The sequence below is a fragment of the Lycium barbarum genome, chromosome 5, assembly GCF_019175385.1.
Source record: "Lycium barbarum isolate Lr01 chromosome 5, ASM1917538v2, whole genome shotgun sequence".
Taxonomy (NCBI): domain Eukaryota; kingdom Viridiplantae; phylum Streptophyta; class Magnoliopsida; order Solanales; family Solanaceae; genus Lycium; species Lycium barbarum.
The window spans coordinates 15,359,744-15,386,086 of NC_083341.1; the positions used below are offsets into that span (position 1 = coordinate 15,359,744).

At 32.9% G+C, this 26,343-nt stretch overlaps 1 protein-coding gene and 1 non-coding gene across 2 annotated transcripts; both read right to left on the reverse strand.

Annotated features, from left to right (window-relative positions):
- Positions 1-11,622: 11,622 nt before the first annotated feature.
- Positions 11,623-13,069, reverse strand: LOC132640547 (mitochondrial uncoupling protein 5-like). The gene has a single exon (XM_060357160.1). It carries the CDS (start codon positions 12,776-12,778, stop codon positions 11,834-11,836), a length of 945 nt encoding a protein of 314 aa, XP_060213143.1. The 5' UTR covers positions 12,779-13,069; the 3' UTR covers positions 11,623-11,833.
- Positions 13,070-22,516: 9,447 nt separating this feature from the next.
- On the reverse strand, positions 22,517-22,598 carry TRNAS-GCU (transfer RNA serine (anticodon GCU)). Its single transcript has one exon. It is a non-coding gene; the product is annotated as a tRNA-Ser (tRNA).
- Positions 22,599-26,343: the final 3,745 nt, after the last annotated feature.

Consider the following 26,343-nt stretch of genomic DNA (forward strand, 5'->3'; position numbering starts at 1 on the left):
CCGCCAAGACATTTAAGATTGTCTCACTTCTTTCAACTCTAGATCGTGCAATGGAGCTATGTTCTCAGAAATCACTCGGGCTCGTATATTGTTTCCCATTCTACCGAATACGTCACGTCTCAATGGATGAGAAAGATATAAATCTAATCATTATCGATGTGTTTCTTTCAGATGGAGTCATCAGGAATTATTCTAATTCGTGCCATGAAGTTTAGAGCAGTAAGTAGCATTCTTTTTCCATCGAATTCTGAATGTGTAAGCGGCAAAAAGGAAATTCGAGACCCAAGACTTGCCAAATAGTGTGTGGTGTGTTTATCAGGTGTTAGTACCATTTGAAAGACAAATTTTGGTATAGTAGCACACGTAGGTTATATACCCTATAGAGTAAGTTTATTTGGACTATTTGACCATGGAGCTATAGTATAAGGGTGATGGTTCATATTTAAGACCCCATGAGGTAGCATGTTATGAAGTTAAATACAGGAGGCATAAATTGTCCACAATAGTTTTGAGCAGGAAGTAGCCTAAGAGCCAACTACCTGTAATACTAAAAAGTCTCAGTTTTTTCAAGGATATATATATATATATATATGTTTGTCATGTGATCTATGCACATGACTAGGAAGGGACTGATGAGATAAGAAAACCATGAGCATACGATATTGATTTTTTTTTAGGGTTAGTTTTAAATTATTTAAGCTTATTCAGATCATACCTAGAGAGTAGGACGTTAGTAAGTTACTACAAGAAGCAGATATTACTATGAGATAAAAGATACGACAATTCCCTCTTATGTTATGTGATTAAGTATTTATCCTTGATGTGTATAGTATGATATAATTTTGAAAGTGTATAGGGAGTTTGAGGTTAGTTGCTCCAATTCCTTGTTTGAGACAGATGAAATTTCCCTAAGTGTGATCCATGTCTATAGTTCAGAAAGATAGTATACAACCCCAGAATAGAATCAGATAAGGAGGAAAAGTTAGAAATAACCTTATGCTTCACTTTAGTACTCATAGAAGAATTAGAGAATATGATGCTAGTAAGTGGTTAACAGAAGCATAGTAAGTAAGTTTGAATAGATACAGTGAATTAAAAAATTTCAGCAGAGTTAGTAGAAGTACGATTTGAGTTACTTAGTCAAGTTAGCACTACTAAGGTAATTGTCTGAATACACCGAAGACGTGTTAGAACCCAAAGGGCTTAAGTTAAATTTGAGGTATAGAAATTGGTGAAAGAAGAAAACCATCGAAGCAGTAAGAGAGCAAGCTACAGAAGAAGAGCCTTTAAGAGTTATCAGAAAAAAGTGTTCCTCAAGACTGACAAAGCTAGTATGCCGGTTATGTACATTAGAAACCCGTTTGTTTAAGCAATCTGTTTTTTCCAGTAAGTAAGACTTGCTTGAAGCAAGCCGAAGAAATGGGTAGTCAGTATTTTAGATGAAAATGGTGGAACCACTAGATGACTACTTATCGCTAACTTAAGAGATCCACAGGCTTTAAACGTCAGTTTTTGAACTAAGGGGGAGATCGTACGATAAGGTGCCGATACAGATTATGTGTTTCGTAAGTTGATAGGTGTTAAAGAGATTATGTTAGAGTATTACAATTTCATGTAGCCAAGATAAGATGCGTAAAATGTGATTTTTGTCATGCTGTTGAGATCAAGTACTAGGTAATTAGGTTATAAGTTAAAGTTCTAGATCGAATAGCAGGTTTTAAGGTTAAAACAGTTCCAATTCCAGAGTAATTCATGTACTATGTGGTACTAATGCCCAGACGTACTCTACTCGTGCCTTTCGTACCCATATCATGCCCATGTTAGAGCTTTACACTCCATGTTTAAGATACAAGAATTAAGACTTCATATGATAGTAAGCTATGCAAGGGAATGTCTTTTCAGGTTTCGCACACCAGGTGTCCTCATGTCTAAAGTTAAAAACCGCATTCAGGTCTCACGTATCTATCATGATTTTATACTCATGTCCATGTTCTAGTATCTAAGTGCTTTTCAAATTTGATGATGATCTTGACCCATATTTTTATGTTATCCATGTTACCACATACTCGTGCCCCAATTCATTTCGCTATGCATCCCACTTATAGCAGTATCGTAGCAATGATTTTGTTAGATAATAATGAAGGTGAACCAATATGGATGTCCTACCCATGATTCTAGGTAATTCGTGCTTATGTTCCTTTAGCTAATGTTTTACGATCATGATGAAATGATTCTTGTTTTCCTTTTGCTAAATATTTAGGCCTCGTTATGTTCAAGGTGACTTTATACTCATGTCTTAGATGCTCGAGAAATGAATTATTCATGCCTATAATCCATTCTTTCATGAGCCTTATTTATAACAAGGGCGTTTATTCACAGTGATAAGAGTAAGCTATGTTGAACCATGTCCTATTCTTTCGGTATATCTAAATCCTAAAGGTAATTTTTTATCCATGCCCTACGTCTCAGAGTACCCGAGAGTTAGTCTACAATTGTACTCCACGCAAGTCACAGTTATGCCTTAGTCTTACTTCAATGCTCATGAACTCAAGTCTATACGCTATGGTATGCAGATACTTATGTGAGCGCCATGTTTTTCATGTACCCATGTCCCATGTCATGCTATTCACGTATTCACGTTTCATGCCATATGAATCACGTTCCTATGTACCCATGTCCCACGTTTCGTCCTTCATGTACAATGCACCATGTCATGTCTGTTCTCTAAATCAAACTATCTTATATGAATAGTACCAATAATTCCTTTTCTCTCAGTCCTCTATAATTCGCTCACGAGAATAAGCAAGATGAGCTAACGTATTCATAATCATGATTAACAGCTAACAAGATAATCAGAAGTAAGGTGCATTCCTATATTCAAATAGATATCTTTTCATGTACCCTATGGTACTTATCTCGGGAGTATTCTACTCAGATTCAATGTATTCATGTCATGCCTATGCTAGAGATTTATGAACACCTATGTTAGGATCATATTCTTGTTATATGACTCAAGTCTGTCACATTCACATCGCGTTGCGCTTACATTCAAAGCCTAAGTCATACTCCTATCTCATATTACCATGGTGACATACGGACGTCTATGATTAAGTCTCTAAGTATCCAAATCCTACCCACGCTTAGTATTCAATCCTCATGTTGTAACAATCATGTTTTCGATATTCAGATCTCATGCTACGATATCCATGTTTACACGTATTTGTATCTCATGACAGTTTAGCACTCATGTATTCATGTCATCCAGTCTTCGTGTATTTATGTCCCAGGTAATCATGTCATGTTCGTGTCTATTTCCAGTACTCATGTCATTCGCGCCTACGCATTTCTTCCAAACCCCATGTATAGTAATCATGTAATCATTCCGCCAATATCCGTGTGTTCAAGCCAGCTCAGTATTTATGTTAGATACATTCAAGATTTAGTAATCACGTTATGTCACATCATGCGTATTAAGATGCTATGTGAGTTGTGTGTTGGTACTTTAGTTAGTTGGCAGGCGTTTGAGAAATGTCGTGAGGGTCTGAATTATGAAGAAAGTCCTGCCATAAATTTTATAGATTCTAGAGTTAGTAGAGATTCTTAACCACTAGTCATAAATCGAGAACAAATGTTTTATGATTCTCATTCATGTAGGCGCTACTCAGTTTCATGTTACCGATGTACATGTTTCCATGTAATCACGTATTCAGTTCTGATGATCCATGACCATGTTCCCACGTAACCATGTCAAACTCTTATGTTTTATGGCATCTTTCTTTCATATTCATGTATTCAAGCCATGTCCAGCCATGTTCTTAACCATGACCCATCATTCGAGGATGAATGATCCCAAGGGGGAGATATTGTAACACCCCATACCTTTAACTTAAGCTTTGACCATGATCTTAGACTTAGAAAACCCAAAAAAAGATTGTGGGAATTGGAAATTTCCTCTTCAGTTGTAAGATGGTGGTTTACGCCCATGAACAGTAACTGTATTTCAGTACACAGCCCGTATTTCAAGACATAAACTGGTACCAAAGATTTCTGAGCATTCTGGAATTTTAACACTTAGAGGTGACATCGTTAAATACGGACCGTATTTTAAAATTTATTTGGAATATGAGAAAACTTCCTCAATGACATTTGTTGAGCTTTAAAATACCTTTCCAACGGTATATTATGGGGGTCAAACGGACATCTGTGCAAAGAGTATGGCTATTTTGCGGAAGAGATACAGTGCAGTCCATGCGGAATACGGACCGTATTTCAAAATACGGCCCATATTTCAAAACACGAGCAGTATTTAAATGAGTGTAAAATTTAATTTTCCAAAATAGTATATATTCGTCCATATTAGTTTAAATCGTTATTTTTCATTACATCAAGCCCTAGAACGACCTCCTACCCTCTTCCATCATCAAGAACACCAAGGTAAGCCTAATATAATTATTCCAAGTCAATTCTAATACATATCCTTGTAATATAAATAAGAAATCATCATTCCAAAACTAGGATTTTCAAGAAAACCCATCTCAAGGTTCAAAATTCAAGGTTTTGGAAATCTTCTTCAATGTTCAAGTTTTTAATTCAAGTTTGGAGCACTACCAGGTATGTAGAGTTACTATCTTCGTGTGGGAACATCATTGTTCTTCACCACGCCTCATAATCCATAAATTATGATTCTCTACGAAAACTAGGGTTTCTATACTATGCTCATAACAACCCTAGGTCCATGTCCGTGATTATATTATGTATGAATTGTTATTATTCTATCATTATGTTCTTAATAATTCCATATGATTGTTGAGAATCAGTCCGTAATCCATGAAAACCCATATCTTGTATTCCATGGGCTCTTGCATACATGTTTTAGCTAAAATGATTATTTCATGAATATCCTACATGTCTACAAGTTTTCATGCAACTATATTATATAATTACTTTCATGCTATGATACAAGATACATACATGCTAAATATAAGCTATTTCATGAAACCATGTTTACAAGTTATTTCGTGAAATCATGATTACAAGTCAAGTACAAGTTAATTCACGAAAATCATGGGCTCCTTAGCCAATTATATCATGTTCATGTTTTTAGGAGTTGCACGAATTACCGAGAAGGCTCAGATAGCCTGAAACTACGTAGCCACTGTAGGACAAGAATCGCTCCGCCCAGTTAGGATGATTCCTTAATTTTACACTGAATGGATCCATCAGGCGCGTTACCACCTTATACCCTGGCAAGGTATGGGGGCTCTGCTGGTCCGGCGAGGTACCAGACTCCACATATCCATGTGGTGATATCATGTGTCGGTTTATGAAATGCTCTCCCTACTTATCATGTTTTACTTATGTTATATATATATATATATATATGTACTCATGCTCATGCTCATGTTCATGTCCAGGTTTTCAGTTTCAGTTCTTATCATGTTATTTAATGTCCCATGTTATTTCATTCAGTTGTTTTACATACTAGTACATTCAATGTGCTAACGTCCCCTTTTATTTCCCGGGGGCCTGCATTTCACGATGCAGGTACTGATTTACAGGATGACACATCTGCTCAATAGGACAGCATTCGTATCAGCTTATTGGTGAGTCTCATCTCATTCGGGGTTTAGTCAACTCTTTGTTTTATGATTAACTATGCATCTAAAGTATGCTGGGGGCCTAGTCCCAGCGAGTATGTTTTCCATGTTCATATTTATATTAGAGGTTTCATAGATTGGACAAGTCAGTTATGTCATGTCACACTTTCGGAGTCATATAGCCATTTTGGCTCATTCACGTTATTTCCGTACTCATGTTTAAACAAGTACTTTGATTAAGTATTATGACTTGTTGCATTTTATAGAAGCTCATAATGCATTCACGTTGTATTCCATGCATGTTATGCCTCATGATGATTCAGTAAGCCATGTGGTTCGCTCGGTCACATGCAGTAAGGCACCGAGTGCCGTGTTACGCCCAGGACATGGTTCGGGGCGTGACAAGATTTGAGATATAAGCCCTAGTTTTATTCAATGGAGGATAAAAGGAGGCACATTGCTTAAAGGACCAGACACGAGAAAAAAGGCTTAAAAAGAAAAGAAATGAAAAGTGGAAGAAGTAAAAAATATGAAGAGATTAAAAGTTCACGGGGTAGAGGAAAAAAGAGGCTGGAGACTGTCACGCCCCAAACTATGGCCTGGGCGAAACACGGCACTCGGTGCCTTACTGCATATGACCGAGCGAACCACATGGCTTGCTGAATCATCATGAGGCATAACATGAGCGGAATATAACGTGAATGCATGACGAGCCTTTATAAAACGTAGTAAGTTATAATACTTAATAAAAAATACTTGTTTAAACATGAGTGCGGAAATAACATGAATGAGCCAAAATGGCTATACGACTCTGAATGTCTGATATAACATAACTGACTTGTCTAGTCTATGAAACCTCTATCATGAGTCTGATTGAAAAACATACTTACTGGGACAAGACCCCCAGCATACCTTAGATGCATAACTAATCATAAAACAAAAGTTGACTAAACCCCGAATGAGATGGGGCTCACCAATAAGCTGATACGAATGTTGTCCTGCTGAGCAGGTGTGTCGTCCTGTATATCAGTACTTGCATCATGAAATGCAGGCCCCCCGGGCAATAGAAAGGGGACGTCAGTACTTTGAATGTACTGTTATGTAAAGCAACTGAATGAAATAATATGGGACATGAAATAATAATGATAGGAACTGAAACCTGATCATGAACATGAATACATGCATATATATAAAACATGGTAAAAATATCATAAGTAGGGAGAGCAATAACTTATAACCGATCCATGGTCTGGTGCTTGCGTCCCGCCAGCAGAACACTCAGTCCTTGCCAGGGAACATGAGATTTAATAAAATATAAAAGGATTCAGTCATTATGAGAGATCATCCGGGACATGGGTGGAGCGATCCTCATCCTACAGTGACTACGTAGTTTCAGGCTATTTGAAGCCTTCCTCGGTAATTAAAGCAACTCCTAAAAACATGAACATGTAAAATAAGTGGCACTTGCTGCCCATGGTTTTCATGAATATAACTTGCTTGTACATGGATATCATGAATTATAGCTTGCTTGCATGAACTTGTAAAACATGTATAGTATTTTCTTGAAATAGCATAATATATCATAAACTAGTATGCATGAACTCATGGAATGAGATATATGGGTTTTTCATAGATTACGGACAGATTCTTAATAATCATAAAGAAATATTAAGAACTAAATGATGGAATTATAACAATTCATACATAATATAATCATGGACATGGACTTAGGGTTATCATGAACATGGTATAGAAACCCTAGTTTTCGTAAAGAATCATAATTTATGGATTATGAGGCGTTTGGAAGAACAATGATGTTCCCACACGTAGATAGTAACTCTACATATCTTAATCACTCTAAAACTTGAAGAAAAGTTTGAATTTTTGAAGAAGAATTCCAAAGTCTTGAATTCTTGAACCTTGGGATGGGTTTTCTTGAAAACCCTAGTTTAGGAACAATGATTTCTTGCTTAGATTATTAAAGTATATATTAGAATTGAGTTGGAAGGGTTTACTCAAGTTAGAAAGGGATTAGAGACTTGAATTCAACCTAGAATCATGATAAAACTTACTTTGGAAGGTTCTTGAGGTTCGGGACTTGTTCTCTATGAATTTAGGATGATTTTTCGTGAACGGGGTGTTGGGAAAATAAACCCCAAATCTTAAATATAACTTAAAACGCGTAAACCCGACTTTTGACCTGAAACCCGACTTTTTATGCATTGGGTCCGCGACGCACGTGCATCACGCGACCCCCTCAGGTCGATATTCAGAGAGGGTGTTTTTGTGCAATCGGCTCGCGACGCGGGGCCATCGCACGCGCCCTCACAAACGACGTGTGTCGCTTCTGCACAGTGTTCAGTAAAATAGGCATAACTTCCTGTACATAGCTCCGTTAAAGACCAATAATATACCGTTGGAAAGATAATTCAAAGGGCTAAAACTTTCATTAAGGAAGTTTTCCCAAATTCCTAATTAGTAAAGGGGTTATGGTCGTTTGAAGTAAGACCTTTTATAAACTCACTTGCAAACATGCTTCGTAGAGTGGCTTCCAACTTTGCTTTGCCCAAAGACATTTCTTATGACTTGATTAGTTTTCAAAACACTTCCTACAACCCCCATATTTGTTCCATTATATTATCATCTTATGAGTCAAACCTTCGCCCAAAGCTACGAGGTGTTACAGAGACCATTTGGTGGAATTAAAGAAGAAAATAAAGGTGAAATCGAGTAAAAGAAAGCGAGGATCGCGAGGGAGCAACAGAAAATTGATATGGCGAAAAAGGTTGTTGATAGATGTAAGCTTGATCATGATTATAAATTGTTGCATGATCGCGTATATGATCTTTTCGCGAATAACTTGAAGTTGGATCTTGAATTGTTGGAAACGGGGAAATTGATAGACATCAACCTTGCAGCCAAATGGTGTCCTTTAGATTCATCTTTTGATTGGTGAACATTTTTATGTGAAACCATTGCAAGGACGGCGTTCGCGAGTCTATGGGAGACGGATTATCAGAGGATTGTTAGAAAATTTGAAAAGAATATTACAGAAATTGTGTGCCTGAGTTTGTCTTTTCGAATTTCGGAGACTCGAGAGCGATACCAGTGCCAGAATGCTTTTTTTTTTAACAAGAGGAACTTGAGGAAAAAAGAAGCAAGGAGAGAGAGAGACAGGTCTTAGGAATGGTTTAACAATAATCTCATGGAGGTTTATATGTTTGTACGCTGTTTGTATAAAAAAAAAAGACGAAGACTAAATTTGATAAGTTTTGAATAGTTACAGAACTAAAACCGATAAGTGTATATTTAAGGGACTATTTTAAATCTATTCTCATAGATAAGGGATTATTTATGGCCTTTTCTCCTTATAAAAGTATACGTACATTCAGCTCTAGAAGAAAAACATTATTTCCTATCAATTGTTCTTAGGCTCCACCTTCAAGCTTACTGCCAAAATAGGAACCAAATATCCTAATACCAAATGGCAATTCATGACAAAAACATCACAACAAAACGTACTTGTGTTGCCTAGCTCCCTTGAGAAACACCTTCCCTTTTGGGACCCTCAAAACCCAACTCTCAATTATTGAATAACAATAAAATAATAGTAGAAGATTAGACATATCCTACACTGTTTAATTAATTTCATTTTGAGACGCCATTAGATCTTTCGTATCATTAGATAAATAAATTTCATTTACATACTTTCACAAGTTTTTACTCTTCAAATCTTCTAACATGATATTTCTCTTTCAAACTAATCTACCACGCATATTAGTTTAATTCTTTCACAACTACGTAGTACTTATGTAGTATTCCCTTCGTTTCAAAATGTTTGTCTCGTTTTGACTTGACACAAAGTTTAACAAATCAAATAAGACTTTTGAATCTTATGGTGTTAACTTAAAGATGTGTAAAATTTATCAAAATGTCTTTTAATTTTATGATCTTAAACATGTCATGTGAAAAATTAGAATTAAAAAGCTGTCAATTAAAGAAGATTATAAAAATGAGAGTGATGTCTTAAACTTCATGCTTAATATTGTCATATATAACAAAACAAAGATTAATTGATAACAGAGGTCCGAGGTTTAATTGTGGGGATGGCGTAGGTAAAATAATTTTTGGGCCCAATACGCATGTGGCAAGCAGATGCTCTCCTACCTACTGTCCACTAGGTGTTCTTTTTCACTTTCTTTGTGTAGGCCAGATTTTTTTATATTGGTATTTTAAGTATAATTTTTTTTTTCGAGTAGTACTTTAGAGAGCAGGAGGTTTAGAATAAATTGAAGCAAAGACAAAATATGAATATATGTATTGCGAATTTAGTCAGCGTAAAAAGAGTGAAGTTGAGGTAAGATTAGATAGTATTGTGATGCCTAAATGCAAGAACATTTATATAGCTAGAATCGTTGTTCGAGGAGAATTGAGTGATAGATAAAGGAATTATACATAGATGATAGAACCAAGTTCGAAAGGTTGAAATGAAGAAGTGATATGAAATCTTACGTGACAGAATGATACCTACCAGAGTGAAAATTAAATTCTATTGAATTGTTATATAGTCAGTACATTTTTTTTTTCTTCTACAAATCAGTAATTCTTTAGGAGAGTAAATGTTGGACAACCAAATAGAGAGTCAAACTCATTCACGAGATGGGTGTGGTATGAATGTGGAAAATAACTACATTTGCTAGAAGGTTGGGGAGAAGCGGAGCTTTAGTCATTTATAAAAAATAAAAATAAAAAAAAATTATAACTTTTACAAGAGATTTTCATTTTTACACATAAAATATTTGAAAAAATATATATATAAGAAATATTATTTCCTCAAAGATATAAACAACACTAGGGTGTTTATTGGTGTTCGGTTGGATATTAGCACTTAACTGTTTAGCTTATCGGTTTTCGATTTTTAAATATACCAATCTGCTAACCAACCAATAAGGTAACGGTTGGTTCGATTTGGATTTAACGGTTATCGATCGGTTATTGGTTGGCTTATCGGTTAATCAACAAAGTCAATTAAGAAAAGGCCTTCGATGATTTAAACCTAGCTATATGGTAGAAATTTCAACAGATAAGAATAGGAAAGAAAAAAGAACCAGAAAGGATTGTCACTGTGAGATCAACTAACAGCAAAGTTTATATACCTTGCAAATGAAAATTCACATAAAAAAGAAACCATCTCAGGATACAAATATTGTGGAAATTATTGGGACATAAAAATAGGTAATTAACTGCAAGTGTTTCAAATTCAACAGAGAACGGCAAAATATTGCTTTTTATTGCATTATAAATTCCCTTACCAAGAGCCAAGAGCTAGAGATCTTAAACATGTTGAGAACATCTCAATAGCTCATAAACTTTGAAAGGATGTAGAAAAACAAAATTTGCACGCTATATCTATTTTTTAACGAGCCTCAAATTGTATTACAAAGTTGATTTGCACTTCTTTGGTCATAAGTTACAGCCCAACTTTTTGGTATAAACAGATACGTTCACCTGTTGCCGCTTCTTACCTCCTTAAAGTTAACATTTTAGGTTTTTAAACGACTTATTTATATAAACGATATAAATTTAATCATTCTTAACGGGTAAACGGTTTATCCAATAAAAAAATTAAGTAATCCGTATCCGCACTGTTAAGCAATTAATTATAAATTTCATTCTGTGCACCAACCATTAATTTAATAAACCAATAACAATAAGCCAATAAACATATTTTACAGTCTTTTCTTTTTGAGATTCAAATTCAAAACAAAAAGTTGTGGCCTTAACTTTTCCTCGAGAAACTTTTGCAATTTCCTGTTAATATTTCCCATAAACCAATCAGACTCATGGCTGGATCCCCTTCTTCAGCGGAATCTAGTACTCCGTATATTTACTGTTATTATCAACTCTGAAATTTCGTTAAAAGTTTTTTAAATATACTTTGACTAAATTCGCAATCTATCTGATATTATACAATCTTCAATGATGCAATTAGATTTAACTAGAAAAATCAAAGTTGGTTCCACACTGATCAGCAAATCAACAATTCGTGTACCAAACGGCACGTCTCTTTATATTAAAAAGTAGCATATAATATATAGTAATACTAATAACATAACAACACTAACAAGAGAGAACACAACATCTAACATTTTCCTTCTTCATTCCAAATCTTGAGGAACTAATACTGTTTAATGAATCATCAACTAAATCAAAATTCTTCGTCATCATCAATTAATTTAAAAATCCTTAAGCAACTTTCGGACCTGTTCCAATGTAACAAAGAGCACAATAGTAAATGGTCCCTGCCTTGAAATTGTAGGGATAAATCCCTTATACAAAGCCATTGGGCCCTCAGCTTTGATTGTGGTCATTGCACAATCAAGGGCGCCACGGTAAGGTGGAGCCTTTCCGGGCTCCACCTTCATATTCATCACACGAGTCTTGATCACATCCACCGGATTCGTCACCACCGCCGCCACAAACCCGGCAGCAAAGCTCGCGGTCACATGGGTCCCGAGCCCGTCTTTCATGATATCCTTCCGTAAAATCATCTCCTTGAACTCGTCATAGGACGCCAACTGTGAGGCTGTCACTAGCATGGCGCGGTTCACAGTAAGGGATGAACCGCGCCACAGGCTAGTGACCCCCTCACTCTTACACATTTGAGTAATAGCGTCCACCACGCTCTTGTAATTCCTCCTCTGGGCGGACGGCAATCTGCCGTCCGCCTGCATGCGGACCATCGCCACATCAGCGGGATTCCCGACCGCGGCCCCGATGCCTCCGGCGATGAGTCCCGCAACAATTTTTTTACCCAAGGGCATGTTATTCGTATCAGGGTCCGTCCATTTTGTCTTCAACATGTCGTACAAACCCATCCGGGTAGTCGAATAAAGGGTCTGTCTAAGAACGGTAGCTGACACGCCAGAATAAAGCGCGGCGACGCCTTCTTGCTGGATGATCCGTACCCCGACAGAAATGGGCCCCACACGTGGAGCAACTGGCACGTGGGCGTTAGATGGATGAAAAGCAAGAGCAGGGCGAAGCGTCTGGACAGGATTTACTGTACCTGACGCTTCGCCTTGAAGCTGCATACGTACCTTGATGAGATCGAGTGGATGTGTACTACATCCAGCGATAATTGAAGCAATGCCTCCTTCAACAAATCCTTTCACCCCCATAATAAATCAAGATCTGCTCCAAACAAAGTCTTTGTTTTTTTTTTTTTTTTAGCTTTTTCTTGATGAAAAATTAAAAGGGGATCTTGATTCTCTTGTTTTATTTTTTGAGTTGTAGGAAAAAATTAGGACCAGTTGGAATTGGAGGACGTATCACTGGAAACCAAGAGATGAGAATGGATGCCAAAGGCTATCGATGCAAAGTGTGGGATGTTAGATCTCTGAGACATATGCTGAGAGAGATGAATTTGGTTGATTGAGAGAAATTGGAGGAAAGGGATTTATTTATAGGAAAAAGTAATAAAGAGCGAAAGGAAAGGAAATGGAAATTACGTTTTCAAAGTACGCGTGGTTTCTCTTTCTATAATATAGCATGTGGAGTTGGGATTTACAACTAAGGTAAGTTTGTTTATTCTATTTTATTTTATTTCCTCCAATATTTACGCGGAAGTGGGTCCAACACACCAAACTGATGGAGCCAATTAAAAATGGTCAAAAATGCACGATTTTAAATAAGTTATATGTTTTTTTTTGTTTTAATACCACGAATTCTAACTATTTAGAACTTAGAAGAGTGAGTTTCCTCACTTCTTCGTCGTCAGGTTTCGTCATCCGTTCGTGGGCTCAAAAAAAATTGTGAGCCCACATATTTTAAATAACTATTAATATTTAAAAACAATTATTAATATTTAAAAAAAAATTATGGCCCACATACTTTAAACAACTACTAATATTTAAAAAAAAATTATGGGCCCTATATTAAACATCAACTAGTAATTAAAAAAAAAAAAGTGGAACCCACCACATCCAAACTCACGGGAAAAAAAAAGTGAATCTCATATTAACAAAATCAAGCAATATTTAAAAAAAAAATGAATCTCATATTAAAAAACAAACAATGTTAAAAAAAAAGTGCTTAGAAAATTAAACAATTAAATCAATAATAATGGATTCATTGCCACATGCGTATCAACCCATTAGAGGGAGCAAATAAAATTATTGTACAGCAACATACTTAAAATACAAAAATGCTTAGAAAATCAAACAATTAAATCAATAATGATGGATTTATTGCCACATGCGTATCAACTCATTAGTGGGAGCAAATGAAATTATTGTACAGCAACATACTTAAAATACTTATATATATATATATATATATCCGTTTTGCAATTTTTGAGAGGGAGCAAATGAAATTATTGTACAGCAACATACTTAAAATACAAAAATGCTTAGAAAATCAAACAATTAAATCAATAATGATGGATTTATTGCCACATGCATATCAACCCATTAGTGGGAGCAAATGAAATTATTGTACAACAACATACTTAAAATACTTATATATATCCGTTTTTCAATTTTTGAAAAAAAAAATGTGGGCCCATATAGCCTGATGGATTCATTGCCACATGCGTATCAACCCATTAGAGGGAGCAAATGGAATTATTGTACAACAACATACTTAAAATACAAAAGTGCTTAGAAAATCAAACAATTAAATCAATAATGATGGATTTATTACCACATGCGTATCAACCCATTAGTGGGAGCAAATGAAATTATTGTATAGCAACATACTTAAAATACTTTAAACAAAAAATGTGGTCCCCATATTAAACACCAACCAATATTAAAAAATTTAAAAAAACACCAACCAATTAAGCATTTAAAAAAAAGTGTGGTCCCCATATTAAACGTCAATCAATATTAAAAAAAAAAAAAAAACACCAACCAATATTTAAAAAAAAAAAAAAGTAAATAAAGTGGAACCTGCCATCTCCAAACTCACGGGAAAAAAAAAGGTGGACTCCATATTAACAAAATCAAGCAATATAAAAAAAAAGTGAATCTCATATTAAAAAAAACAAACAATGTAAAAAAAAAAAGAGTGCAGACTTTGTATTCGTAGCAAACACTAATATAATAAAGTTTTAGATACGGAGCACAAACTACAATGTTATATTAATCGTGTTTTGAACATAGTATCCCATATTGACAAAATCAAGCAATATATAAAAAAAAAAAAAAAAGTGAATCCCATATTAAAAAAATAAACAATGTCAAAAAAAAAGGTGTAGACTTTGTATTCATAGCAAACACTAATATAATAAAGTTTTAGATATGGAGCACGAACTATAATGTTATATTAATCGTGTTTTGAACATGGTATATATATATATATTATATGCATAAAAACAGTGCAAACTAATAATGTCCAAAAGGGTGGGCTCCATACTAAACAACACCAAGCAATATAAAAAAAAACATATAAAGCATGGGTTTAGACCCATGCTTCGTCGTCCGTTGTCCCTTTAAAAAAAAAAGGGGGGGGGGGGGGGGGGGCAAGGGGGGGGGGCATACTAAATAACACCGAGCCATAAAAAAAAGGGAAGAAAAAAAATGGAACTCACCTTCTCCAAACTCATGGGGAAAAAAAATGGACCCCATATTATCAAAATCAAGCAATATCAAAAAAAAAAAAAAGTGAACCCCATATTAAAAAAAATATAATGTTAAAAAAAAAAAGTGCAGACTTTATATTCGTAGCAAACACTAATATAATAAAGTTTTAGATACGGAGCACAAACTACAATGTTATAGTAATCGAGTTTTGAACATAGTATATGTATATATATTATATGCATAAAAATAGTACAAACTAATAATGTCCAAAAAAAAAAAGTGCACCCCATAAAGGGTGGACCCCATACTAAACGACATTAAGCAATATAAAAAATAAAATAAAAAGTGGACCCCACCATCTCCAAACTCACGTTATTATTTTATCTCAAAGAGAAGAAAATAGTTTCCTTTTAAACAAGTCTTCTTTTTTAAAAAATATTAATAAATTTGCCGATTTTGTGTTCATAGCGAACATTAATATAATAAAATTTTAGATACAGAGCACAAACTATAATGTTATATTAATCGTGTTTTGAACATAATATATATATATATATATATATCATAAGTCCTTTAATTACAACTTTTAACTTATACTAATGTAAAGTTGTAACTGCTCGACCCTACACAAAGATAAACACGGTAAAAAGTTATGTGTGACAATTGTTTTTGCCAAATCAATAAATTGAGTAGTATAAAATATGTGTTTGCACATGCACTTTCATCACCTAATCATAGTTAATTAATGCATATTTATTTCATTAAATCACTTAATCATAGTTAGTTGAATTACTTTGATGTAAATATCCGGATGAGTAGTTACCATATAACACACTGTTTTCCTCGAGCTTTTAAACTAGGGTAGGTAGGAAAATTACTAAGAAGAAGATGTTCCATTTTTGGTGAATTTTTTTCAGAAAAACTCATAAAACTTAATTTTAAAAAAATGAAGCTATCCCCTATGTTAGTGACCCATTATCTTTAATTTAGTTAGACGTTTGCGAATCCCGCAATTGTATTACAAAGTACAAACTAAAATCAACATAATCGTTTTTTCCTCCCATAAAATAAAAAATCAGCAAGAGATAGTGGCACATGTTTTGACGTTTTAAGAAGCTTCATTTTTTAGCTTTTACTAAGACATGAACACGGTCCTTTTATAATTTATACAAATTACAAGAAAAAAAAGAAGTTAGAGCTGATAGTAACTTTTCATAAAAGTAAAGCAAGGGAATCAAACAACAATGCTGACAGTGAACGCCCTCACTCTGACTCACTTGTGATTCATACAAAATAAAAATGAAAATAAAAGTAAATAAGTGAAAATTAAACCAAAGCTTCATAAAATTACTATTGGAGAAAAGAGGACATGCCTGCAATTTATTGAACTTATGAAAATATTAGAAAAATGTACAATCTAAATTTTCCTCAACTTGCACTATCTGAATTGAGACACTTATATCAACTTGATTCGAATTTAATTATGAAACAAGGACGCATGCAATGAAAAAAAATCAACTCAACTTGACTGTAATGACACTTCATCTAATTTTGGGGAGACTTGTTTAATTTCTTTAATGTTCAAAATTGACTAATAAAAAGTGAATACATTACGTTATGAGATGGATACATTACGTTTATGGTGGTTGCCCATTTAGTTTCCCAAATATGTTATGAATCCATTTATTGTGTGAACATTTCATTCAATGAACTACTAGCATACATGTACCTTATTAATGTATAACTTAAGGCTTGCATCTAACGAATGATTTGTATATCCTATAAAACAGTATTCTTCAATTCTGTGAAAGATAGACTTGAAGTGACTTAAATATACTTGAAATAAGAAGAAAAGTTTTCTCCTCCTCTATACATCATTGTCTATATTTCTTGTCTTATATTGTTCTTATTTTAAAGCACGTTATCAGCCGAAGCTCTAATCAACTGAGAATGTTTCGATATGATTTTCATTTTTGTGTTATGAACATCAAGCGAGGTATGTTTTCGAAAAGATCTACTTTAGTTGGTTCTTGGAATATAGAAGTATCATTATAGTTACATTATATTACATGTCAGTATAGAACCTAATTATATCTTGAATTCTCAAGACACAAGCATGAAATAAATGAAATAATATTAACGACAATGGTTGCTAAAGTAGCTTAAATGAATTTGATATAGGTTGATTGGCTTTAGTCTTATGAATACACTTAAATGCATGTCATTAAATAATCTAACCTTGATCATTATTACGTTATTGAATATATGTGGCACGATATAAGAAAATTATCACTTATATTTGGTATTATTTGATTATTCATAAAATGCCAAAGTTATTTAACGCAAGTGAACTATGACAATTTACAATATGAGATTGCATATGTATTATTTTATTCGATAGCTATATAGCATGTTAATTAGATGCTCAATTAACTATCACATGAAATCCTTGGGTGGAAAAAAAAAACTTTTCTCAATGATAAAATACTCTACACAAGTATGACTAAAATTTTCGTTAATATGTGAATGTCATTAATTAATTGTATCTTGGTCATTATTCATATTAAGGGAGTGATGATCATCATATTTAGTTGGATATCTACATTAGATGTATCTTCATTAAATTTAAAAGGTTATAGTATGAGATACATATCCGTTTCATTAGTAAATTTTACTTACAGAATTGTCAGAAATATGTGATCATTGGTGATAATAAATATTTTCATAAAGGCATATTATGACTAACCTTTTAACTTAATAACTGTTAAATTTAGTGATAACATGTTGAAGTTATTATTAACTATGGTTGGTTATTATGATCACTAAAAGTGAAAATATTTTCAAATGCTTACTATGTTTATTACTAATGAACTGCTCTATTGCTTGTAAAAATATTATTCTTTCTACGTTCTCTAACAATGTGAAAAAGTTGTCACTCACAATTGTACAAAGGAAGAATAAGCTTTGAAAGCCCTCATCAGGTAAGCAGCAAGTTGTGTTTTCAATATTTTAGGGCATTCAATTATTTCAACAGATTGAAAATACATGAATATTGATCTAATAAATTTGAGATCAATTACAAAAATGTATAAGAAAATATTCTCAATTTTTATGATCTTAAATGTGCTTCTAAAGCAGCATTTACGAAAAAAGATTTTTAAAATATATTATGAGATTATTTTATGCCTAGTTGTGACTAAACAAAATTATGTTACATTCTTTGGTGAATAAGACAAATTGTGATAAACATTGTATAAGGGTAAGACGATGGATTTAAGTCCCAACGCACCATGAGGGTAAGACACCGGGTTCAAGTCCTGATCCACGTTGATGATAAGATGTTGGGTTGGTTCTCTACGCATGTGGCCTAACGCGGCTTTGTGAGGGTAAGACATCAGATTTAAGTCCTGATGCACCATGGTAATAAGACGTTGGGTTCTAGTCCCAACACATTACGGCCTAAAACTCCTTAAATGGATAAGACATTGGGGTTGCGATCTGATGCACCATATTGATGATATAATGATGATTAAGACAAAGTATGTCTATTTATGAAAAATTATGAAGTCCATCCCACTAGATCTGCTCCATTCCCTGAAGGGAATGTGAGAGCGATAGATCAAAAGTCTGAAAGAAGACTAAATAATTATCAGGGCCGTATGAATAAAGGTGGGCGTGGCAAAGGACGATATAATAATCATCACTATGGTGGTAATTATAAAAGGAAGAACATCATGGGTTCTCAAAATGGTCTTCAACGGGTGAAGGTAATTTTTGCCATTGTGGCCTTAACTTTTCCCTCAATGCCAGTGAACCCCCCCCCCCCCCCCCCCACTCTGACTCACTTCTGATTCATACAAATTGAAAATGAAAATAAAAGTAAATAAGTGAAAACTAAACCAACAACCTCATAAAATTACAGTTGGAGCAAAGAAGACATGCCTGCAAGTTATTGAACTTGTGAAATATATTACTCGAAAAATGTATAATCTAAAAATTACGACTAGAATATTTATTAGAACAAGACTGGCATAGTGGAAAATTACCTCAACTTGCACTATCTGAATTGAGACACTTATATCAACTTGATTCGAGATTAATTATGAAACAAGGATGCAATGAAAAATTCAACTCAGCTTGCCTGCAATGGCACTTCATCTAAAATTTGGAAGACTTGTTTGAAGTCTTTAATGTTCAAAATTGACAAATAAAAAATATGTGACTTATCACATACCACTAATTAATACTAAGAGCCCGTTTGGATTGGCTTATAAGTTGCTTATAAGCTGTTTTCAGCTTTTTTGAGTGTTTGGCTGGCCAGCTTAAAATCATTTTGTGCTTAAAATAAGCTCAAAAAAATAATTGGGTCCATTTGACTTAGCTTATCTAAAACAGCTGAAAACAACTTATAAGCCAAAAAAAAAAAAATTAGGCTACCCAACTTATTTTTTTTAGCTTATAAGCTATTTGCGGCTCATAGGCATAAGCCCATCCAAACAAGCTCTAACAAACAATCACTATTTCAGAAATATTTGACAGCTAACTCATCAAATCAGTTATTAAGGAAAAGACAACCCAATGCACAAAGCATTACTCGTGATTTATAGGTCACACGGAGACAATTTTACCGTTATTCCAAGGATCTCCTTCAAGTTAGTAGGATGGTATGGTTTTTTTAAGTAAGCCGTGCAGTTATAAAATATGAGCCAGATGTTTTCATCTTCATCAAATAGTTAAACTAGAATATACTCTAGCTGTCCATAGTTTAGATCACTTTGACTTGATCAAAGTCAATTATTAAGAGGTCAAATTGATATTACAAGAGATCTCATTGAATGTTTAGAACTTAATGATCGCATTATAATTATTAAAATAATAGGTTGAACTCGATGAAAATGCCAATTATTGATTTAAAATGTACTACATCATTAATTGTTCAAATGCTTAGTAGCCGTTTGGCCATAAAAATTACGGAAAAGGGTCAAAATTACTCCTGAACTTTGAAAAATAGTTCATTTATACCCTCCGTTATACTTTAGGGCCAATTATACCCTTACCGTTATACTATGGGGTCAATTATACCCTTATGACTAACTGCTGCCACGTGGCATCATCCCAACCCTTCAAAATTATTTTACCCTCAAATAATTTTTTACCCACTAAAATAACTCAACTCGACCCGATTTTTTTTTCCAGCAAAAATAATACGGATACTTTTTCTAGGAAAAAAATAAAAATAATTTCGTATTATTTTTGCTGGAAAAAAAATTGTTGAGTTATTTTAGTGGGTAAAAAATTATTTGAGGGTAAAATATTTGGGATGATGCCACGTGGCAGCAGTTAGTCATAAGGGTATAATTGACCCCATAGTATAACTGTAAGGGTATAATTGGCCCTAAAGTATAACGAAGGGTATAAATGAACTATTTTTCAAAGTTCAGGGGTAATTTTGACCCTTTTCCGTAAAAATTATTCACTTTTTTTCAGAAATTTTTTTCATTTTTTTTATTTTTGGGCGTTTGGCCATAAATATTCGGAATGTATTCCGGAATACCAAAAATAAGAAAAACTTGTTTTTCAAAAAAAATTCACTTTTTTACACTACATTTCATCAAAAATTACAATTTTAAAAACTATGGCCAAACACAACTCCAACTCTAATTCCAACTTCAATTTTTTTTAAAAGAATTAATTTATTTTTGATAATTTATAGCCAAACGGCACCTTTAGTGTCTGAATCTGAAAACGTAAACAAGAAAAATCTTGGAGTCAAATAGTGCCACTTGAAAATGGTACAAGGACAAGGTTGAAATTGAGGAAGCCTAATTAAGAGTTTTCTGTTAAACGTCACTTCAAAAAATTATTTGGCCATTCATCAGGGGCCAAATAATAACGCTTGGACTCTACCTTTTGACCTTTCCTATGACACCAAAAGAAAAATAAATAAATAAATGAAGAGAAGAGAAAAAATAGAATAAACGGAAATATGGATGACACGTGTCAATAGCTAAACAATTGCCTAGAAGCTGGAAGAACTCGACCAGGTCCCCGCGTCTTTAAAAAAATCCTCGGGGTGTTTTAGGGAAGGGCTGCTTGAGGATGGTGCTGATTGACTTTTCCTTTCGATTTAGACACATCATTTAATTTGTGCTTATATTTTTAAATTTTTTAATATATATATTCACTTTAGGATAATTTTAAATATGCTGTGTCTAAAGTTAATCTTGATAAAATATAACTTCATACGATTGAAGTCCAGTCATTTTTACCTGAATTTAAGCTATATGTTGTTGAAGCTCAATTATTTTACCTGACTTCAGTCATTTCTGTCTAAAGATCATGCACATGTGACGTAAGGTAAGCAAATTTAACTTTAATCATATAGGAGAAAATGATTGAAGTTCAATTATTTTAAAAACTTCAAGTTTCTTCACTGATCACATATAACTTTGTGTGGAGTTTAGTTTTGCCAAGTCTGACTTCCTTTTCAACCAAAAAAAAAAAAAAAAAAAAGAGGGGTCTAACTTCAGATAACATATACTCCATCTGAAGTGATTAAATACTAGTGTCAAAACAAACTGCCCCGTGAAACTTTTACGGCCTCTAGGCTCACTCTTTGGTTACAAGGTCAAAACTGCTCTTATATTATATGAAATGGAACAATTTTGATCTCTATTAAAGAATGTTTCGTTCTTACTTTTGTCAGTATAAAGTGGTTTGAGTTTGTATTTATAGGCTAACGACAACAGCTAAAAAGCAAATTTGGATTGTTCACAAAGTTCAAAAGCAAAGTTTAAAGAGCAGCCCGGTGCATTAAGCTCTCGCTATGCGCGGGGTTCGGGGAAGGGCCGAACCACAAGGGTCTATTGTACGCAGTCTTACCTTACATTTCTACAAGAGGCTGTTTCCACGGCTCGAACCCATGATCTCCTGATCAAAAGCAAAGTTTGATTCTTTAAAATCATAAGCTTCAAAAGTTTTTTTTTTTTTTTTTTTTTGTAAATTTGATACCCAATCAAACTTCACATGCATAAATTGGTGGATGGAGTATATTTCACCTGGGCCCTTTTTCTTTTGGTGTGATATTTGACCAACTAAAAAAAGGAGAGGTATAAATTTCACCAGTAAGAATAAAATAAAATTGATGGGTATTTTCTTACGTGGCGGTAATCTTTCTTTTGGTGTGATATTTGACCAACTAAAAAAAGGAGAGGTATAAATTTCACCAGTAAGAATAAAATAAAATTGATGGGTATTTTCTTACGTGGCAGAAGATTACCGGATAGTAAAAGATGCTTTGTGGGTCCAACAAATTAAAATGAATAAAAAATCAAACGTCGCCTGAGAGATTCGAACTCTCGCGGGGAAACCCCATGTACTTAGCAGGCACACGCCTTAACCACTCGGCCAAAGCGACTTGGTGTCTGTGTCGTTAGTTTATTCCTATATACTGGTGTGAGCGCTATGAGTTATGACCACCTTTAAAGAATTTATTTGTTTATTTTTCACTCATTATGTTGCTATAATAATGTACAGTAAAAAGAGTAATTTTGGTCTATAAAGCAATGTCAAACTTTTCAAACATCTAAGGGTATGCCTAGTGATCAATAAGCACTGGTTAAGAACGATGATGTCTCACATTCAAATTCCAGTGGAAACAAAAATACTAGGTGGTTTTCTTTTTTTTTTTTTTTTCATTTTTTCAAGTCTTGATGGATAGAGTTATCTGATATTTATATTGATGAGAGTTAGCAAGTACCTCTGAAATTAGCGCGTTGGACACTCTGATCAGGGTTATCAAAACAAAATACTTAATGCCAATTTTTATGCCGTAGAATTTAGTACAAGAAAGTGGGGATCATAAAAAGGAAAAGAATAGAGTTGTCTGTTTGGACCATATTCAAACTGTAACAAATGGAAGTCGTCATAGAAAATATTCAAGAGCCATGAAAACAAATTCCCCGCATAAATTCTCCATCAACTAGTGTGCTGAATACCTAGTCTTTTGTCTTTGCTTTTGGCAAATTGTTCTCAGAATATAATTGTGTGATGGCATCAAGAAATACCTTACGCCAACTTGGTAATAACAAATTCAATTTGTACAGTATATCTTTAGGGATTACGTTGTTTGATTGCCGGAGAAGTGATTTAAAATTAGCATAACTCGTATCATATTTGATAGCATTTTAGTAACTTAGACATGTATATATTAGTTAAGAGGTACTGTAAACCAAACACCGTACTTGATTTACTGAAATTTAAGTCTAAGTATAATTTGATGCAGGATAGAAGATAGAATACTTAATACATGGAGAACTAAACTCTATATAGCCACACAGATATCTATGACTCATTTTGAACCAACAATTTCAAAAGCTTTCTTTCCTTTTTAATGCCCAATCAAACACCGTCATATAAAATGAGACGGTGAATACTAAATATACATTCTGCACACAGTAAAAAAAAATACATAAAAATATAAATTGGCACTAATATATGCCGTGCTAATTCCTAGTCCAACAAGTCAAACACATCTATATCTATATTATATTAAAAGGGGTAGTCTAACTTGAGATTAAGCCAAATTGCATAATATGAACAAGTCGTTTGGCAACGAAATTCTATTTGTATTAATTTTAAATTGATACATTAATTAGATTGGATCATATTTAATTTATGATGGAATCAATTAAGATTGGGTGAAAATAATTTTCATCCCCCCACTTTGCTTTAAAAATCAAACTCCCCCCTCAACTTTGAACAATAGTCATTTTCCCCCTTTATCATATGCAATGACTATTTCACCCTTGTTTTATCAATCCTCAATTTATGTAATATATTTTTATATTATATATAATAATTATTTTTTTAATCTAGACATTTATTGATTCTTATTTAAGTTCTTCAACATTATAAGTAGAATAATACTTTTATGAATTTGTAACAAATTCTAATGCTATTTTTTATGATTGTGATTTCAATATTATATGCAGTAAGTGTGTGTGTACATGCATGTGTGTATATTTAAGTTTCACTTCTTTATTATTCTCTATTGTTTATATAAATAAACAAGTTTTGGTTGTCACTAATGGAATATTTCTTAAATTATAATAAAATTCATTTACAGTATAAATAAATCATTTTAAAAAATGTCCCATATTATAATTGTTTTTTCATTACGTGCATATAAATATGTTATAAAATTATTATAACCTGTTGTTTTTCACTTGTATAAATAAATATTAAAGTTTTGATTATTTTTAATAAAATTAATTTTTTATTTATTTTGCTAATTTATTTTATTATAGAACATCATTAACTTATATACTCAATTAGTATTTCTCACTTTTTTCTTCGCCTAGAAGATAATATTTATTTTTTATAAGAAATTTGTTACATAAACTAAAAAAATGAAAAAATATCATGATTTTATAGAAGTAAAAAAAGAAGACAAAAGTTGCTAATGTAAGGGTAAAATAAGCATTTAAAAAAGTCAATTAGGATAAAGGGGGGAGAATTTCTATAGTTCAAAGTTGAGGGGAAATTTGATTTGTAAAGCATAGTTGGGAAGTGTAAATGATTTTCACCCATTAAGATTGACTCCTATTTTCACCATAAATTCGGAAAGCTTTTGAAAAATTAGAATTCCTATTTTATCTGGAGGGTTCCTATAACTATGGACAATTAACTCATCAACTACTATTTTCTAGGAATACTATTGAACAAATGGTCCCAATTTATAAGTGAAATAGTTACAAGTACAGTTTTTGAATTTTAAGTGAAATAAAAAACATTCAGTTAAAAGATAAATAATTTAAAAAGTTTAAATGCTAACCTTTTGTTGAAGCTTACATTATTTGCCTTATTTACTTTCCAAAACTGTTAACTTTTTGAAAGAAAGAAATATTATTAGCAAAACATCAAGAAAAATATTTTTTCCAATTTCAGTTGAAATGTAATTGAGAAAGATTTGGCGTAAAAATCACCGATATGCCATCTTGAGGGAGCAAATCTATAGCAGTTCGGAGGCAAATGTCTTTTATTGGACTTTTCAATAACAAAATCAATAACATTTTGAATTATAGATAAAACAGTTAACGGGAAAACTAACTAAAATATTATAGTAGAGGAAAAGAATATAATGAGGACAAGAGGGTATTTATACCTTAAATTAATTTAAAAAATAAATTAAGTAAATAAATAATCTATATCTTAAATTAATAAAAAGATTATGTCATATACTGTAGTGTAGATTGTATCAATCTACGCATTTAATAACTAACCAAATGAGTAGTTTACACATTTTTAAGGTTATTAATTTTATTCCAGTCATCTGAGGAGATTCACATTTGTAAGTTCATTACTTTGATTCCAATCACTATGGCGCAACTTTTGCTACTTATGAAATCCGAGAAAATGAATTTAGTAGATGCAAATTTGGTAAGAAATTTGATGTGCTCCCCAAATGGCATATTGGTTTGGAGGATATATTGGATTTACAAAATATTTTCTTTGAAAAATGCTAATAACAGTACGAAATAGGTAATAAAATTTTAAAGCCAAGGCAATCGATCTCACAAAAGAAGATCGATTCTTTAATAATCACTTCAACATGAAATGAACGAGGAACATATATATTATAATATAATAAATCAGCAGAAAAATAAAAAGGGAGCAAATATTATGTGCGTAATAAATAAGTTGGAAAGTGAATAATAAATTAGCAATCAATCAATCAATATATATATATATATATATATATATATATATATATATATATAAGAGAGTAGTCTAGCTTAATATTAAGCCAAGTGGCGTAATATGAACAAGCCACTTGGCAACAAATTCTATTTAATATTTATCTTAATTTAAAAAAAATATTAATTGCAAGTCAAATATTACCATATAAGGAATAACATCATATAAATTAAAAAGAATATTCATATAATAGTTTTCCTTATAGGGACATTATAATATTGTCAGTTCAAATATTATCATATGAGAAATAATATTATATGACAAAAAGTACTCTTACAATTTTATTCACTATAAGGAATTGAAATTAGAATATTTACACAAATATTGTTTTATAAGGAATACTAGGATATAATAATAATAATAATAATAATAATAATAATAATAATAATAATAATAATAATAAT